Below are 17548 nucleotides of genomic sequence, written 5' to 3' on the forward strand. Positions count from 1 at the left end.
TTGATTGGGCGCCCCTTTTATGAACTCACTGATTCGCTTGAGATGTTGAAGATCAGCGTGTACCGGGACGACGTGGTACACTTCTCTTCATACCTAGTACTGATATGGACAATTGATGAAGCAAGCTGGGGTTTTTGAATATTGCGGTGTTCTATGTGTACTCGATGCTAACACCTACAAGAGTTCTTACTGTAGATATGTGACTATATACGGAATGCGCCTTACTAGAAGACGACGCTGCGAGAAATCGTTGGACCGTTCGAAAACGCACACAAAGAAAGAAGGCTCGAGTTCTTTAGTTCTGATCTGATATATCTGTCTTCTACCACGACTATCTAAACTTGTTATATCTGTTGAAGATCTATCGCCAAAAAAAAAAAAATATCCTGCGTAGTCTTTCTTGTCTGGCTCTTCTGAAGGTTGTAAACTGAAAAGGGAAATCGAATAATAAAAAAAGGCAGTATGCAAAAATGAAGACTGAATTTATGAGCCGTTGAACCTCAGACACGCATCTGACTTGGGCCGGCATTGTGATTGCGCCGTATTTTCCACCTCCAAACGCCCCTCGTAAGTATCTTTTTCAGGTCTAGCCTAGTTATCCCAGAAGCCCGGGAACAGGTACTCGACCTTCTTCATGGCCTCAGGGTTCCTGCCAGCAGGCTTGGTCATGAACTTGACAGGGCCGGAAGACGCACCCTCCCAGTGCTTGGCCAGGACAAGATCACTGTGGTCCAGCTTGGAGAGTTGGTCCAGAACACCACCAACCAGTCGCTTGGCGTTCTGGCTGTTGGCCTGCATGTACTTGATAACCATCTCGACATTAACGTCTTCGTATGAGTGCCAGCAGTCGTAGTCGGTAGCCATGCAGATAACCTGGTAGGAAAGCTCAGCCTCGCGGGCAAGCTTGGCCTCGGGAAGAGCAGACATGTTGATGACAGAGCCACCCCATGAGCGGTACATGTGAGACTCAGCACGGGTAGAGAACTGGGGTCCCTCTGTGGTGAAAGAAAAGTTAGTAAAGTGGTCAGTTTAGGTCAGTTCTGGGTAAATGCATTGACGAACCCATGCAGATAAGAGTGCCCTTGTCATGGAGCACCACGCCATCGCCCTCCATATGCGCCGCACATGTCTTGACGATATCTGCCAGCTTCTTGTCGAATGGGTCCGCAAATCCAACGTGGCCTACGACACCACCCTCAAAGAAGGTGAAGGGCCTGATGCCCTTGGTGCGATCGATGACCTGGTCGGGGATCACAAAGTCCATGGGCTTAATCTCCTCCTGCAGGGAGCCCACGGCGGAGAAGGCAATGACGCATCGGACACCGAGGTGGCGGAGAGCAGCGATATTGGCTCGGTTGGGAACTTCATGAGGCGCAAACTGATGGTGCAGGCCGTGACGGGCGAGGAAGGCAATGTTGACGCCGTTGTGGGAGAGGATGGAGATGGGCGAGGCGGGAGGTCCCCAAGGGGTGATGGGGTTGACAACAGCAATGGGCTCGTAGCCATCGAGCTGGGCAAGCCCGGTGCCACCGATGACGCCAATGTGGACGGGCTCTACATGCTCGAGTTAGAGTCACATTGGAGATGGCAGCAGGGAGCTTTGCAACATACGATCGAAGCTAGTGGGGAGGTCGGCCATGGTGACTGCTGGCTGGTGATGGAAGATTAGCGAATGCGCCTGCAAATAAAATCTGAAAGTCGAGCATTGTACCTGCTGGGTATGGCTGTGCGTGTAAAAGGAAACAAAAAGAAAAGAAGAGGCTTTGGAGATTGGCAATGGTGATGTTCTTGGAAAGGCCGCAGGTTCTGGGGAACCGAAAAAAAGCTACCAAGCTGCACTTACCCCTCTATCGATAGTGATGGAGGGGCAGGATTTTCATAGGTAGTACTATAGGCGCTCGTTGCCAACGATAAGAGGTTCAGGCAAAGAGCACGCCATCATGGAATTAAGTTCCTAGGAGCTTAGTGCGCTTATGTGATATTTTGAGGTGAAGCAGCTCTGTACCTAGGTATTCTATGATAATACAGGGAAACTCAATGCATTCAGTTGGTGAGATTTGAGGATGCCGGCCGGAGTGCTGGGAGAGGTAGCTCTAATACCATCATGGTGGTACTCAAGTACATGGCAGCCGCCTGTATCATTGTACCTCAATGGGAAGGGGAAAAGATGTTGCCGATCTGGTTGACACGGAAACGCCTTCAGCCCGGACACAATCACCCAAAACAACTCTGCACTCTATTCGAACATTGACCGATACATTCATTTTGAGGAACGACAAGACAAGAGGCAAAATACACTGTAAAGCTACCTCGTCACTTATTCCCGATATAGCGGGGTTATGTGCTTACCAAGCCGGCAACTTTTTTTTTTTTGCGGGCCATTTCATTGCTTCATAAACTGCAGGGCAAAATCATATTAGAGATATCCAAGGTTGCTCACGCGCGCATCATCAATTTCACTTGCCTTGAGACTCTAACATCAGCCGCAGAGATGAGGATGGCGGAGACGGTTGACATCAACGATACTACCATTCTTGGCCAAGATGTAGTATCGACGCGGCCGAGCGAGAATGGTGGCGACAACTCGGGCGAGACCATCGAAGAGCGATGCTTCTCAGCCGCTCTCATCTGCCTGGAGGGCCATTTCACACAGTCTCCTCCCATGGGCCCTCAAACCACGGCCAGGGTGAACTCGATGATCTCCAAGACGCTGGAAAAGACTCACACGCTGAGGAAAGCCAGGTAGGATCCCTTGCCTAGTCTACGTCAAGATACCATGCCGCTAACCTGCATTGACGGCATCAAACAGAGAGGCCTTGGCACGGAATGTAGCAATCTGGATATGGCTTACCAGGATCTTTGCTGCTGCCATTCCCAGCTTGACATCGAGATCAGTGGGGCCTCTATCAGCGTTGAATGATCCTGACAAGGGAGTCAGCCCTCAAGAAAGCACAGCCTTGATCGTCCTCAACCATGTTTCTGTTAAGGAAGACCTGGGAACCCTCATCAAGCTGATGCACATTGCGCGCAACCTCCTTGTTAATGCTGAGCCCGAGGTTCCTCAGGATATCTGCGCGGCAGTGCATTTTGACCAGATGGTCTATCAGACGATTATCCTCTGTGTCAACGTAACGAGCAAGGGCTACGATGGGGAGATATTGGACGAGGCCCAGAGACTAAAGCTCACAGACATTACTGAATTATGTATGTCCAGCTGACTTCTCCCGCGTGGAGAGATGAAGACATGCTAATCCCTTCTCTCAGATAAAAAACTGCTTGTGACTTCGCTGCAGCAAGTTCACAACTGGACTGCCAAGCATGATCGCAACAAGATGTCCTTCTGGTTTGATGTCTTGTTTGACGATGACGGCGCGCTGTCAGGACCTGAAGAGATTATGACAGACGGCTCGGGATTCCGCCCAGATGCGGCCAAGCATCAAGTTCAGCACTGGCTGGATCGGAATTCGAAAATGTGCGACACAGCGAGGAAGTTGCTTAGACACTACGCCGAAAACCATGCAGACAAACCCCCAGGAAACTTGGCCCCCATACGGCCATTGGCCTGGAACTGGCTTCCGGATACCCTTGATCCCACTTCCATCATCCTGGATGATGACGCTGAGAAGGTCAACCCGGTATGGAAGCCGGATGAGCCGGACAAGTACCAACAGGACCGGTTGTACGCTCGTGTGTCCCGTGAGATTGACACATGGTGGCTCCGGGCGCGGGATCCGAATTATGAGGACTGGGTGGTTGGCATGCCATCCGTGGAGTTTGCGCAGTCACGTACAGAGCATTGCCGCAACAACTTGGTTCATCGATATGCTCATTCTTACCGAGCGGACCACTCGCCGCCTCCAGAGGGTGCCGAGGAAGACCTCTCTGATCATGAGCACTGCCACGAGTGCCATGAGTGCTATCTTCGTCACAACCATCACCATGAAGATGATCATGAATGCCATCACCACCACCATGATCACGAACATGACCATGAGCATGAGCACGAGCATGACCATGACCATGACCATGTGCATGACCACGACCACGACCACGACCACCATCACCACGAACATGCAGCATCTGGCAATGAGATTGAGGAGTGCGACCACCACCACCATCATCATCATGATAATGAAGACGACCACCACCATCATCACTGCCACCACCACCACCATCATCATCACCATGATCACGACTATCCCCACGATTACATGGACGACATGATGGATGATGAGGAGGTCGATGATGACGAATCGTATGGAGATGGTCCATTGACTGGTCTTTTGACAGAGGTGCCTAATATTCTCGATCCAAAGCAGATTGAGGCATTGCACATGATTGTGAAGTCGTGCATTCTCGACCACGCGGGATCCGGGTTGACACGGGCGGGAGAAAATTTGCAGAAGACTCGATGCAGAATGTTCCTTGCACTGGATTGTGGAAAGAGTCTACTCCGTGAACTGCTCGTCTTCATTGCTGTGTGGGATAAGGACGAGCAAAGCCTCATTTTCCAAGTCACAACCCAGATCGTCGAGGCTATTCACCACAGCGCCCTGGTGCCCTATGCGTGGAACTCCCTAAGAATCCCCAAGGACATCATCTCCCCTGCGCAAACGGTCCTCTTGCGCCTTGTCAACCATATGCTTCGGGCGCGGGCTGCCAGTTCTACTACACAGGATTCCAAGGACCAGACCAGGGATCTCAAGTTGGTGCACTTCTTCTTTAGTTTCTTTCGGAGTCGCATCGTCCCCGAATGCGCGGCTCTCATGCATTTGCAAGCTCAGATTCGCGAGGAGAATCGTGATCCAGCCGAGTTCCCGGTCGATAGCTGGGACATGGAACGAGCTAAGGATGGGCTGTCCCAGTATCTGGAATTTCTCACGACGGTGGCCGAGATGGTGGACATGAGGCCCCATCTCATCGAGTGGCAGGCTATTTATGATCTTATCACGATCCTCAGCAGCCTAGAAGCCGCAGTGCCGAAGAAACCACTCGTCGAAGTACCCAAACGCGCTCCAGCAGTAGAGACCACCTCTAATGCCGGCAATAATGCCAGCAACGACCCGATGGTGGAGCGGCCATACGCAACTGGAGACGAGGGCGCATCTCCATCACCCCCACCGCCCCCTCTGCAAGAGCCGGCTCACAAGTTCCCATGGTCCGGCATAAAGGGACAGATATTCACCATCATTGCTACGCTACTGCAGCCACCGCCTGGACAAAGCACTCCCGGCAATGCTCAAGTGCAGATGCAAATGATGAAGTACAACGGTATCGTGCCCCTGCTCAACTGCTGCGCATACGACGACCACAATCCATTCGCTAAGGAGCGAGTAACCATTTGCTTGAAATGGCTGTTGGACGGCTGTGAGGCTGCCAACAACTTCTTCCGCGAGCTGGTCAACTTGGCACCGCAGCCGAATCTGAGGCCACCGCCCGGAGGCACCACGGTGTCGACGATCAAGCTGGATGGAGTGCAGGGAGAGGTCAAGGTGCAAGTGCGGTCAAACACGGCGCCGCCATTGGCAGACCGCGGTGCTAGCAGCACTGATGAGCTGCTTGAGAAGGCGGCCGAGCTTAACCTGGGGCTGAATCAGAGTAAAAGCGGTGGTCGAAGCAACATTGAGGAAGACTTTATGGCATAGTCGACACTGATATATGCTACAATCGAAATCAAGACATTAACGAAGTCGGATTATTCATGGAAGCATTCTGGCGTTTTTTTTTTTTTAATCATAGCGGTGGATCAAGTATATCTTATGTACAGTATCATTGAGGACAAATTGAATAGAAATTCCTTGCAGTGTAAATATAGCACGGTGAATGGGAAGCGTAGTTTTTGTCTAGGTATTCTCTTCCAATTTTGCCTTGTTATACAGGATAGGCTATACATATATACATATGTATTGTGGTATGTAAACAACGCCGTATGAAATAGCTAATTCTAATGACAACCAAAAACATAATCAACGTAGATGAAGTCGTTAAGACAGACGTACATGCAGATAACCAAGGTCCCAAGGTGCGTAGATGGATGTTAGTTGGAATACAGGGTCAAGCAATTTGGAAGGTAGAGTAGAGTAGGAGTTTGCGGCCTTCTTTTTGGTTGTCTTCCTCTTTCTTTTCGAACCAGCCCCTTTTCCGCCGTTGTCAGTGTGCGCCGTGCAAGATATAAGCCATGGAAATTGAATGAGTCCCCCATTACGAATCTGATTTCATTTTGTTTTAGGGGGAGCGTTCCCGCCCTTTTGTCGTTCCTGTTCGTGATATTCTTGGATTCCTTTGTTATTTTTTTTCCTTGTCTTTTCTTTTCTTCAGATTAATTCACGATCCCTTCGTATCTTCGTTCTTGCTTCAATTTGATCCGTTGGTTGCGAGCTTGCCCTCCGTCTTCTCGACATAAGCCACCAGATCCGCAATGGTGCAGACCTTGAGGCCCCATTTCCGGGCAAAGTCGATGCAGGCCTCGCCGCGCAACATGCCGGGCTCATTGCGAACCGCCTGGCCGGGAACCTCCTCTCCGTCGTCGACAATCTCGCAGATGACACCCGCCTCGGCCTTGCCAGCAAGGCGGCAGAACTCGGTGGCAGCCTCGGTATGGCCGTTGCGGGCGCGGATGCCGCCGAGGGCAGCGCGCAAGGGCAGGACGTGGCCGGGACGACGCAGGCTGGCGGCGGTCGATGCGGGATCGGCCAGGACGCGGCACACGAGGGCGCGGTCGTGGGCGCTGATGCCGGTGGTGACGGAGGGGTCGGCGGCGTCGACGGAGATTGTGTAGGCGGTGCCGCGCGGGTCCTGGCTGTGCTGGACCATGGGCGGCAGGGCGAGGGCGTCGGCGCGGGCGTGGGTGATGGGGGCGCAGATGAGGCCGGAGGAGTGGCGGACCATCCAGGCCATCTGCTCGGTGGTGACGGAGTCGGCGGCGATGATGAGGTCGGCCTCGTTTTCGCGGGAGGGATCGTCGAGCACGACGAGGAACTCGCCTCTACCTGCGGGGTGAGTTAGTCAATTGGCCAAAACCGAGAGTGAGAGGGAGACCAGTGTCAAGAAGAGGGAGAAAGCTGCAAGGGCGAGAGGACATACGGAAGGCCTCGATGGAGTCGGGGATGGAGTCGAATTGACTCTGATCTATGGTGGAGGAAGGCATGTCGCTGATTTTGGGTATTATCGCACTGTTCTCAATGAGGCAGTTTTTGTACAATTCGAATTGATCGCTTATCCGAGAAGAGAGAGAGTGAGAGTGAGAAAATGTCGAAAAGTCAAAAATGGTTGAATGGTTGGAATATGGCGATGCGAAAGACTTGGGGGAGAGTCAAGTCAAGTCACCGGGTGACTTTTTGTTCGATGGACTTCCACGGGCCTAGGGTCGCTTTTGGGCGGGCCAGAATTCCGAGTGCCCTGCGATTTTTGGACTGGATCTCGGGCCGGCACTTGCGGCGCCGAGCTGAGAGACTTGCGAGAGAAAGTTGGAGGGGCTGGTTTTTGGCGTTGGGGGGGGGGATTTTGAAGCGACCCGAGTTTGTTGCGGCAAAGCCGAGAGCTGGGGAGGGATGGAGGATGGAGGGGCTGAAAATGCCGAAGCGTGTGTGTTCTGTTCTGTCAAGGGCGTGGCACGGAGATGGTTCGCGAAGTTTGTGGGTGAAAGAGTATCCGAGGCTCGACGTCGCTTTTTTGTTTTTTTTGCTTCTGTTTCTTGGTTGTGTGCTTCTTCTCGATTTTGGATTCAGGTTTCGTTTTATGATCAGGGTATCATGAGATGAGAAAGAACAAGTCCAAAGGGACCAATGCCGTACACAACAGTAGAGAGAGTTGTAACTAGAGACAGCAGAACATCACATGGGAAACGAATTGCACTCTTCCATCTGGATGGGCGCTGCAGCCAGAATATAAACAAAAACGCCCAGGTTATTCGTTATAACTCAAAAGGCCGCGACCTCGGTGCGCCGGTTCCGCTAACGTTGTGCCGGTCTTATGATGATGGCATCAGGACTAATCCAGATGCGTGCTTGTCAGCTTTTTCCCGCTCGTGCTGTAAGTGCAGAGTAATGATGTGTAAGCCGAGGCGTGGAGAGCGCTAGGGCGGGTTTGCGGTGTTTTAGCAGCAAAAAGGCACGGATTGTGTACCTAGAATTCACATGTCGGAATTTGATTACAAAGAACTTGAAGCCAAGACGGTCATGTTAATTGCTGGCCAGCTGCAGAGAGAAATACAACTTGGGTAGTTGTGAATTGATTGATATTGGCAATTTGATGACGGAATTCTCGTCAAAATAGAGAGATGATATTCAAGTCCAGTCCCAACTGTTACTACACCAAGGCACATCTACCTAGTACTCATAGAAACTCCCCCAAAACAACAAAAGAGCAATGCCTCCAACTCATCCATCGAATCATGTTCCCCCAATACAAAAGGCTATCCGTTCATACAGTATTACCGCAACAACATCCGTAGCAACAGCCAGCAGTAGCCAACCGCGCGGGTATCATGCCCGATTTTCCTCGCCGCGGCCAGCCCCCACAAAGTCCCGCGGCACGCCGGCGACCTGCCCCTCCACTGGAAGATTTGCAGAATTGGGGGAAATTCGGAGTTGGTCTCTTTTTGTTTGTCAGCCGGGGACCCTTTGTGCATGGGCATGCATTCCCGTCCGTTGAAGCGTTGACATCACACACCTCCGTATCCTCCGAGCCTCCGAGCCCCCCCGCGTGTTTCTTCCTCCATCCCTCGTTCTCTGGTGTCTCTCGTCCGCTTCCGCTCAGATGGCCGCGCCGACCCGCGCTGTGGCCGTGGCAAGCGGCCTGTCCCGGCTGGTGTCTCGTTCTCGTCCACGGCTGCCGCCAATGGCCTCTATCTCTGTTCCTACTACAGCAACGACGGCGGCATCGTCGCGATGGCACTCGGGCTTCTCGTCCGTCAACCCCAACGAGGTCTCGCACTTCAACGCCCTCGCCGCCGAGTGGTGGGAGCCGCACGGGTCATCCCGCCTGCTACACCTCATGAACCCGCTGCGCCACGACTTCATCCGCGCCTGTCGCGAGTCCTCCGACGACCCCAATTCCGTCACGTACCTCGACATTGGCTGCGGCGGCGGCATCTTTGCTGAGAGCGCCGCCCGCCTAGCTTCCACCAAGCACGTCACCGCCATCGATCCCACGCCGTCCGTCCTCAACGTCGCAAAAGCACATGCCCGCAAAGACCCTTCGCTAGCGGGCAAGCTGTCGTATCGCCAGTCTTCGGTCGAGCAGCTCGAGGTGCCCGCCGAGGGCCAGGGCTACGACATCGTGACGCTCTTCGAAGTCATTGAGCACATTGACGATCCGGGGGCGTTTCTGGAGCGCGTGCGCCCGCTCGTCAAGCCTGGCGGGTGGCTCGTCATGAGCACCATTGCGCGGACGTGGGTCAGCTGGTTGACGACGAACCTCATTGCCGAGGACATATTGCGCATTGTGCCGCCGGGAACGCACGATTGGAATAAATACATTAATGAGAGCGAGTTGAGGGGATATCTTGCCGGCAAGGGCTGGGACAGCGCAAAAGTAATGGGCGTTGTCTATGTCCCCGGGTTTGGGTGGAGGGAGGTCAAGGGCAGCGAAAAGGTGGGCAACTATTTCTTTGCTGTGCGCAAGGCGTAGAGGGGAAGAAAAAGCAAAAAGTGGTGAGAGAGTTGCCACGGGTGAAGCATCACGGGCTACCTGCTTGTAAAAATAAACACGCGTGTATCAATACCTATGGCTTTGGGAGATTTGATACCCCTTTGATGTCTTACGAAGATCACGATGGGACACGGACGGCGCAAACGCCACTGTACGATAGTCGATAGAAAGGGGAATAACCTCATTACACTAGAGGAAGGATCGGAAAAGGGTGAGAAGCTTTCTCGGTCATGTAGCTTCAAATTATTTATTTCTTGCTGGGTATCACTTTGCACAACCTGCATTCCTACCAACTGGAGCACCATAAATCAATCTCATTTGATGGCCACCACTTGTTCCTTCATCTCGCTTCCCTCTTGAGTCCTCTTGTACCGCCTCCTCTCGTTTGGTGCTCTGCCTCAAAAACAAGCGACTCGTTTGCATCGTCTTCGTCTTCATCTTCGTCATCTATATCGCGCCGGTTTTGCTCTGCTTGCTTCCAGCGTTGGATTCTTCGCTTCATTGCCTCGTCCAAGTAAAACTCATGATCAAACCGGGCTCGAGAGAACATCTTCCGTTAATGTTAGCGTAGTGTCAAAGGGAGAGTGCAATAGGCAGTGTGTGCAAGGCTCACCTGAGAACAGCCCGTCTGGGGGCATTGGTGCTCGCCCCGGGGCGTCAGGTAATCCAAAATGGCAGACTTTTCAAAAGTATGCGGGCACTTGCGGCTTCTGTATGGCTCCGTCATTGGAAGGAGAGTCAAGGGGCAGTTTATGCTAATCGTTTCCCGCTGGACAGCTATGTCGTCGTCGTCATCATCTCGGGTGCTATTCTGCCCATCACGATTCGGGGTTGCCATGTCCGGCTCGCCATTGGACAGGAACCATCGTGAGGCATCTGGCAGAGGAGGGCCATCTTCGCCTGCTGCAGCTTCATGCCACAGCTTCTTGAAGCCAGCATAGTCATTATTCAGAGCGTACCGCCGGTGGACGTCAAGGCTTGTGTATTCGGCCCTCTTCTTGGCGCGGAGCTCACGAAACGTATCGACGATGCTCGTCACGGGCCCCTCTTCGTCTTCATCTTGCCTCTCAGCATCCTCTTCTTCGTCGCTGGTAGCTCCGGCGGCCTGTCGTCGTCGGCTTTGGGCAGCAGCCGCCCCTCTCGTCTGAGCTATTGTGTTGGTTGTGGCGGTCGTGCTGAGCTCCTCCAAGACAATAGCCTCGTCCTCTAGCTCGGCTCTTCGGTCAATGGTATCTCTGAGCGCACGCTCGGAGTCTCGCGTCAGCCTCTCCACCTCCTTTTCGAATTCGGGAATCTCCTCTTCCAGGCGCTCCTCTTCGGCCGTCTTGGCCGTGCCCTTCTCCTCACGACGCTCACGGACTGCAGCCAGTCGATCCTGGCCTCTGCGTAGGCGCTCGTTCAGATCGCTTACGCTAAGGCCAAGGTTGCGGATGGAGTCCTTCAGCTGGCTCTCATAAGGCGCAGCGCCGCGGTTGTTCGAAAGCTCGATCAATTCTTGCCGGGCGGTATCGGATAGAGGGAAAGATAGTGGCTCGTAGTCGGGGAGGGCTGTGACAGTGGTGGAGGTGCTGGTCGATGAGGCAGCAGCACGGCCGCCGCGATTGAAAAGACGGCGCGACATGGTGCTAACTTGACAATATCTCAGATGTCGGCTATCATGAGAGCATCTTTGTGAGAATTGGCTGGCAGGACTCCTGCTTGCAGATCTATCCAATGGTGGGGGTTTGAAGACGCGATTAACAGACGCGATCCGCAGTGAGTGCATCTACTTTCTTACCTAAGCCATTTGGCCGCCTAGCACTCAATGGTGCTCCTGCTTCCGCAACTTTTACGAAGATCATTTTTTGTTAGAAGATTCATATCAGGATGCTAAGAGCTTTTGCGCCCGATTTCTATGAATACTCATGACAATGAAAACTTCAATTTCGTCCAGAGGCAAGCGTGGAGATGCTACGACCAAAAAGCTGAACAGTCTCCTACGAGCACCTACGAGTATGCAGAACAGCCAGGGTTCGGCAGCTTCTCCATGGCTGGCACAACACCGCCGGCCACACACTCTCTATTCATTCCATGCTTAAGCAGTCGCCTTTGACTTACCGCTTCGTGAACATTCATCTTGACTGACTCCATCTCTATTAAGCAATCATTAGCTCTGCGATTCGCAAACGATGCCTAGCTAGGACTCGGCGCATCCTGATCCCGATCCCCTTGCTAGGTTACTTGGGGCAGCGGCATCAATTCCGTTATACGATGTTGCATGGAGTATCGCTAAGACAGGTGGGCTTGGACAAGGCATGCAGTAGCAGGTCATCGTGATGAATGTGCAGCTGAGCACAAGATGCTGCGGGCGTGGGAACGCCTGACTACTTTGGCAGCCCAGCCTCACAGGCATCGGCCTTGTGCATTTGTCTGTCCGCCACGGCGCCAACTCGAGACTCTCTTGCCAGTCAGACCCCTGCAAGCCGAACACAAGACACAGGAGAACGGAGCAGCAATTTGGACTTGCGGTATCTTGAGCCTGTCTTGACCAGGTACGTGGATCCCGGTGCTACAACTGTATTTCCAAGCCCACTCATTGAGGCCTGTTGCAGCCACCGCTGCAAGGAGCCTGCGGAATTCAATGAATCCTTCAGCCTCACCTGTCACTTCATGCGGAATGTCTCTCACCGGGTCTCCATACTCGCCGTAACTGTGCAGCTTGGCTTGAGGGTTACTGCATTTTTGGTCTCAGCTCTTGGTCTCCCTTGCTGGATGTTGGAGGCGATCAGCAAATGATTTGATATCCAATTACTACCAAGTACAAAGCAGCTACGAGCATCGTACTACTTCTGGATACCGATGGTCACAAGCTGATACCACATGTACGGTGAGCAACGGAATAGCCTGCTTCCCGAGCAACGGGTGTTCATGATCCATCGCAGCCGGACGACTCTCAACTGTGGACCAACATATGATTGTTGAAGCAAATCACAAGTATTGAACGCCGCATTCCTGCGCCCGCGTTGAAAACAGACGCATGTCGAGAGTCTAGAACTGAGACTTGCGGACGAAAGCCACAAGAAGCGTCATGGCCGCAGGGAACTTGCCGCCCTAAGGCGATCCACACCCATGGACAAACATCGTGTGGCATTGACCAGCATCAGAGGCTGGGATTTCAGATCGTTCTTTCATCAAAGGGCAGCCATTCGCCCGATCGCCATATTGACCCAGGCTACCGCCATCGGACCAATCAACTAGCTTCTCCCGGCCGTCTGCAGCCATCGGGAGCTCCACGAAGTTTGATGGCTTGAGCTTGGACGCTAACAAGATCAAGCGCGAGATGCCCAGCGCAGATGATAGTGCGCTAACATGGACTCCTCAAGCCGCTCTCGATGGTGGCCAAAGCCTCCCGCATCTACGATCTGAGATCGGTACTCTGTATCGATGATTTCCAGCTTTGTAGAGGCTGCCCCTGCACATATCTGCAGGCTCCCCAGCGCCCCCGGCTGTTAGCCTTTTGCCAACTCAGTTGCGCCATGACTGCGTCAGGATCAAACTTGGCCCCCCCCCCCCCTGGTCTGTCAAAGTTCAAAGCCCTACCCAGTAGCAGCAAGGAGCAAACTGGAGGGAGTGGTATCAAGCTTCGGATGGAGCCTCCCAATTATCCCGGGTGGCCGTCTTGTCTTGTGCTCTTTTCCCATTCCGCAAAATATCTTACCTCCTATCCACTCGGTGTACTCGTAAATCTATCCCTTAACTTAGAATGGTCCTTGGATGATGCTGCTATTTAGGAGCTCCTCCCCCGACTCTGTACAGTCGAGAATCTCTTCCACCCTCAGTAGCTTCCTCGATATCCAAAGCCTTGGACGTATTTCAGCAACTGGCACATCCTTGCGATTTCTCCTACGCCACTCAGTAGGCGTAAACGTCAACACCAAATGCAAGGGGCACCAATCATGGTGTCTTCAGGGTCTTCAGGATTGCCATTGCAGCTGAATCCTTGGGAAGACCAGGCCCTCAACGTACGTTCTCGCCTCTTGACCGGGGTGGTGGCAGTGTGACCAGCACCGATATTAACTCTTTATGCAACCAGTACGAGTTTCCAACCCAGCCTGCTACTCATGCAGGAAACGACAACACTGCTGTCCCGGCTTGGATACAGCTTCAAGACCCAATCATATATCCCGGAATCTACTCCGCTAGCGGCATTGATGTTATGGGTGTCCTGGTAAGAAAGCACTTCTCCTATACTGCTCCTTCGTACCGGGGTCAACAAACGTTTCTAACTGGCCTATAACTAGCTGCGCGTGATGTCTCGACCGAATCCTTGCATTGATATCGGGCCTCTCGACTGCTCTGTGTCGCTCACGTTATGCGATCTCAGCCAACCCAACGCGCCCATCGTCTACGCCTCCCCTGGTTTCTACGAACTGACTGGCTACTCTCCCCAAGAGACTGTGGGCAGAAACTGTCGGTTTCTGCAATATCCCCCTCGTGTGCAGCCGCCGGCCAGATCCGGTCCTTCAGACAGTCACGAGCCCGTTACAATGATGCGACATGCCATCCGGACCAACCAAGAAGTTCAGGTCCATGTACTCAACTATAAGAAGAACGGCACCGCCTTCACCAATGTCGTCACCATATTACCATTGTGGGCCGATAATACCGGGCATCACTATGCCGTCGGATTCCAAGCCGAGTTATAGAGACTTGGTATTCGCGTTGAGACGGCTCTCTGAGCTTTCTGCAGCAACACTTTCGCCGGGGTCCACATCCATTCTACTTTTTGTTTTTTTTTCTCCTTTTTTTAAAGTATTTAAGCACATTGGTATTCAGGCCAGCATATAGCAATGCTCTGGAGCGCTTGATATTCGATCACGAACAGTACAGTACAGGCCAAAACATACTAGGTATCTACCTATTGGTGCTGAAGAGCTACATGAGAAGCACCAGTTTGTTCACTTTACATGGTTTCACGCCGACGAGATAGACTTTTCGCGTTTATGGTAGTTTCACGGCGGGTTCGGGGCGTATACGTATACGATTATGACATGGTTTGCTTTTTTCGCGGGAGTTTAAGCCGGGCAGTATGATCTTGAAGGTGGCAAAAGAGACAAGCCTTATGAATAGTACACGTAGAGATTATCAGGAAATATTGGTCATGATACACGAAGATATTCCAAAATACATTTAATATCAGACACTCCGATAGTTATATAAACAATACCACGCCCAAAAGCACCAAAACACGCAGCATTTACTCTCATCTATGGAAACTCTCATAACCTCCGTGTGCATCATGTCAAACATCCAAAGGCATCTACTTCCTCAGGCGACTAGACCGGCGACGACCCTGGTCTTCCTCCACCACTTCCTTTTTAACAGGAGCAGGCTCCGATTTGCTCGCCGCCGGCGCTGCCTTGCCCCGTCTCTTCTTGGCAGGGGGGGCCGCATCATCAGCCTCTTCAGACTCTTCCTTGACTACCGCCGCCTGCTTTCGTGATCGTTTTGGTTTCTTCTCTTCGGCCACCTCGTCTTCATCATCTTCTTCTTCCTTTAGTTTGCTCTTCGCTGCCTTACCCTTTGCGGGCTTGCTCTTCCCTGATTCGCTCTTCACGGGCTCCGTCTTTGCGCTGGCAACAACGGCACCGGTTTTCTTCTGCACGCCTGGTGCGTAGCAGCTCGTCCGTCCGCCGACAGTGATGAAGGCGAGCTTTTCTCCGTTGGGGAGCTTAGTCGCTGCATCTTTGTCGCCCTTGCCCCATCGGTAGTTGAAGAGCCAGTGATCGGGAAACTCATCCGAGTCGCCCAGTTTGTCCACGGCCAGTTGGCAGACATAACGGATGGATTCGTGCAGCTTTGCGATTTCCTTTTCATCAAATGTATCGGAGTATTGCTCCGGGTGGAGTTTGGCTTGGTAGAGGGTCTCATCAGCGACCCAGTTGCCGATACCGCTGATCATGGCTTGGTCCAGCAGCAGGGCCTTGATGGGGACGTGCCGGGACTTCATCTTGCCGCGCAGATATTCCTCTGTGAAGATGTCCTTGTCGACAACGGGATCAGGTCCGTTCTCCACAAGGGGCGAATGCTTTCGAATGGATTCGCCAGGACAGTTGACAAGACGCACGCGTCCAAACCTCCGGGCATCGGTGAATGCGACTTCGACGGGCTCCTTGTCATCTGTGCTGAGGTGGAACTTCCAAAACTTGGGGGGCCATTGAGCAATGTCACTCTCCTTCATTTTCTTGTAGTAGTTTGTATAAGCCGTCTTCTCGCCATTTATGTGTACCCAGCCTGTATGCTAGACATGAGCGGTGTGAACTGAGGAGCATTGCCTGTATGGGTATGCTTACCCGTCATGCCAAAATGCATTACCAGATGCGGTGGCTTGTCTAACGTTATCCTTTCTCAAGCGTTAGCGAAAGTTCGCCAAGTAGTTATTGAGATAGTTTGATTCATCATACCAGAAATATTTTCCTTGAGAGCCGGCGGAGACAACCTGGCGCCGTTAGATATGACACGAAATCTCAAGATTTGTGACAGGTTGGTCATACCGTTCTGCCTTTCAGAGCTTCCTCAACCTCCTTTCCACTGGTTCCGACCTTGCCAAATACGCTGCTATCATCTATGGCCGCAGCATTGGCGATGGTCTTGCCCACCAGCCTCTTGCGGAGGTAGTGTACAATACGGGCAACTACAGCATGTTAATTATATAGTTCTTTGGGGCTCCAGAGAGAAGAATACGTTCCTTCAGCTATCTCAGGCATGTTTATGAGTGTCGCTTGCTAAGATCCAAATGAGATACGACAGAAGACGCTTGAAAATTACTTTTCACTCTGATTCATACAATTGGAGCAACACCTTGTGAAATCACGTCGTCAGCCACGCCTTTGTCACTGTCCTAACGCGAGGCGACGCGAAATCACGTGCGTGCTTACAGAAGCAAAAATTCTAGCCGGCCCACAACCCCACCTGTAAAAGCTATGAAAACATTTCTGCCGAAGCTTTTTTCTTTTTTTCTTTCCACCATCCGCCATGCGCAGAATTTTGCCATTGCAAAGCTCAATGTAAGTTTTGTGTGCTGCTTTTTCTTGTTGCCCTCAGTCCTCCTACCTGATGATACCCTAAATCCGCAAACTAGAGTCTTTGACCACTGGAGTGAAAACACCGTTTAGCACGTCAGTCTGAACCATTATCGGACAGCTGAAATATTTTTCTTGTTGCATTCAGCCAATTGAGCGCTTTTGCTAACTGTCTGGATAGAATATGAATGCCGAGTGGTATCGAGCTTGAATATCTTGCCGGCAATCTTGCGCCATCGACGTGTAATACTTGGTAGGTCGCAACTTTTTTTTTCTTCTGCTCGCGCAATATGATGATCAATTTACAACTATATACGCTGGAAATTACCGGCTGAGGTCTCCTTTGACGATATTCTTAGGCTATTACTGATTTGCCCCTTCAATGCTCTTTTCTTGTTGACTACAATCATGGTGGCATTAGCTGACTCGGATGAATAGATTCACTTGACAAGGTATGCCGTCTTGATACTGCATCTCCTCCATCATTCCGATGTTAGATGATGAAACGGCACTGGGCTCCGATTTTTATAATGAGCAAGACACGCCATTTTGCGGCAGGCCTAGAAAACCTCGCCCACTGATTCTATCTCATGGATGTTTCATGTTGGATCAACCGATGCTGGATATCAAAGCTAATTCCTTGGTATCAGTGGTCTAGTGACGTGTGCCCTGTATGCATTCAATCGCACTACAGTACATTTCATATTCATCAAGGTAAGTTTTACTCATTTTCTGCCTCATCCTAGCCCAGCATCATGTGATGATTTTAGATGACGAGTCCTATTCGGGTTTCCGATGAGGATAACAACCTTACCTACCATTCATGCATTCCCTGA

At 51.9% G+C, this 17548-nt stretch overlaps 7 protein-coding genes across 7 annotated transcripts; 3 read left to right on the forward strand and 4 right to left on the reverse strand.

Annotated features, from left to right (window-relative positions):
• Positions 1-591: 591 nt before the first annotated feature.
• Positions 592-1639, reverse strand: Triagg1_5745 (uncharacterized protein; the record flags this gene model as incomplete). Its single annotated transcript, XM_062900293.1, has 3 exons — positions 592-995; positions 1063-1554; positions 1612-1639. 3 exons carry the CDS (start codon positions 1637-1639, stop codon positions 592-594), a joined length of 924 nt encoding a protein of 307 aa, XP_062755258.1.
• Positions 1640-2491: 852 nt separating this feature from the next.
• Triagg1_5746 (uncharacterized protein) lies at positions 2492-5645 on the forward strand (the record flags this gene model as incomplete). Its single annotated transcript, XM_062900294.1, has 3 exons — positions 2492-2742; positions 2810-3204; positions 3265-5645. 3 exons carry the CDS (start codon positions 2492-2494, stop codon positions 5643-5645), a joined length of 3027 nt encoding a protein of 1008 aa, XP_062755259.1.
• A 709-nt stretch (positions 5646-6354) lies between these two features.
• Positions 6355-7147, reverse strand: Triagg1_5747 (uncharacterized protein; the record flags this gene model as incomplete). Its single annotated transcript, XM_062900295.1, has 2 exons — positions 6355-6989; positions 7084-7147. The coding sequence occupies 2 exons, from the start codon at positions 7145-7147 to the stop codon at positions 6355-6357; spliced, it is 699 nt and encodes a 232-aa protein (XP_062755260.1).
• Positions 7148-8757: 1610 nt separating this feature from the next.
• Positions 8758-9630, forward strand: Triagg1_5748 (uncharacterized protein; the record flags this gene model as incomplete). The annotated part of the gene is made up of 1 exon (XM_062900297.1): positions 8758-9630. The coding sequence occupies one exon, from the start codon at positions 8758-8760 to the stop codon at positions 9628-9630; it is 873 nt and encodes a 290-aa protein (XP_062755261.1).
• Positions 9631-9991: 361 nt separating this feature from the next.
• On the reverse strand, positions 9992-11272 carry Triagg1_5749 (uncharacterized protein; the record flags this gene model as incomplete). Its single annotated transcript, XM_062900298.1, has 2 exons — positions 9992-10201; positions 10265-11272. 2 exons carry the CDS (start codon positions 11270-11272, stop codon positions 9992-9994), a joined length of 1218 nt encoding a protein of 405 aa, XP_062755262.1.
• A 2296-nt stretch (positions 11273-13568) lies between these two features.
• Triagg1_5750 (uncharacterized protein) lies at positions 13569-14336 on the forward strand (the record flags this gene model as incomplete). Its single annotated transcript, XM_062900299.1, has 3 exons — positions 13569-13652; positions 13724-13858; positions 13932-14336. The coding sequence occupies 3 exons, from the start codon at positions 13569-13571 to the stop codon at positions 14334-14336; spliced, it is 624 nt and encodes a 207-aa protein (XP_062755263.1).
• A 614-nt stretch (positions 14337-14950) lies between these two features.
• Positions 14951-16823, reverse strand: Triagg1_5751 (uncharacterized protein; the record flags this gene model as incomplete). The annotated part of the gene is made up of 5 exons (XM_062900300.1): positions 14951-15924; positions 15984-16033; positions 16095-16129; positions 16185-16324; positions 16769-16823. The coding sequence occupies 5 exons, from the start codon at positions 16821-16823 to the stop codon at positions 14951-14953; spliced, it is 1254 nt and encodes a 417-aa protein (XP_062755264.1).
• Positions 16824-17548: the final 725 nt, after the last annotated feature.

This window comes from Trichoderma aggressivum (genome assembly GCF_033847375.1).
Source record: "Trichoderma aggressivum f. europaeum strain CBS 100526 chromosome Unknown scaffold_021, whole genome shotgun sequence".
In the NCBI taxonomy this organism is placed as follows: domain Eukaryota; kingdom Fungi; phylum Ascomycota; class Sordariomycetes; order Hypocreales; family Hypocreaceae; genus Trichoderma; species Trichoderma aggressivum.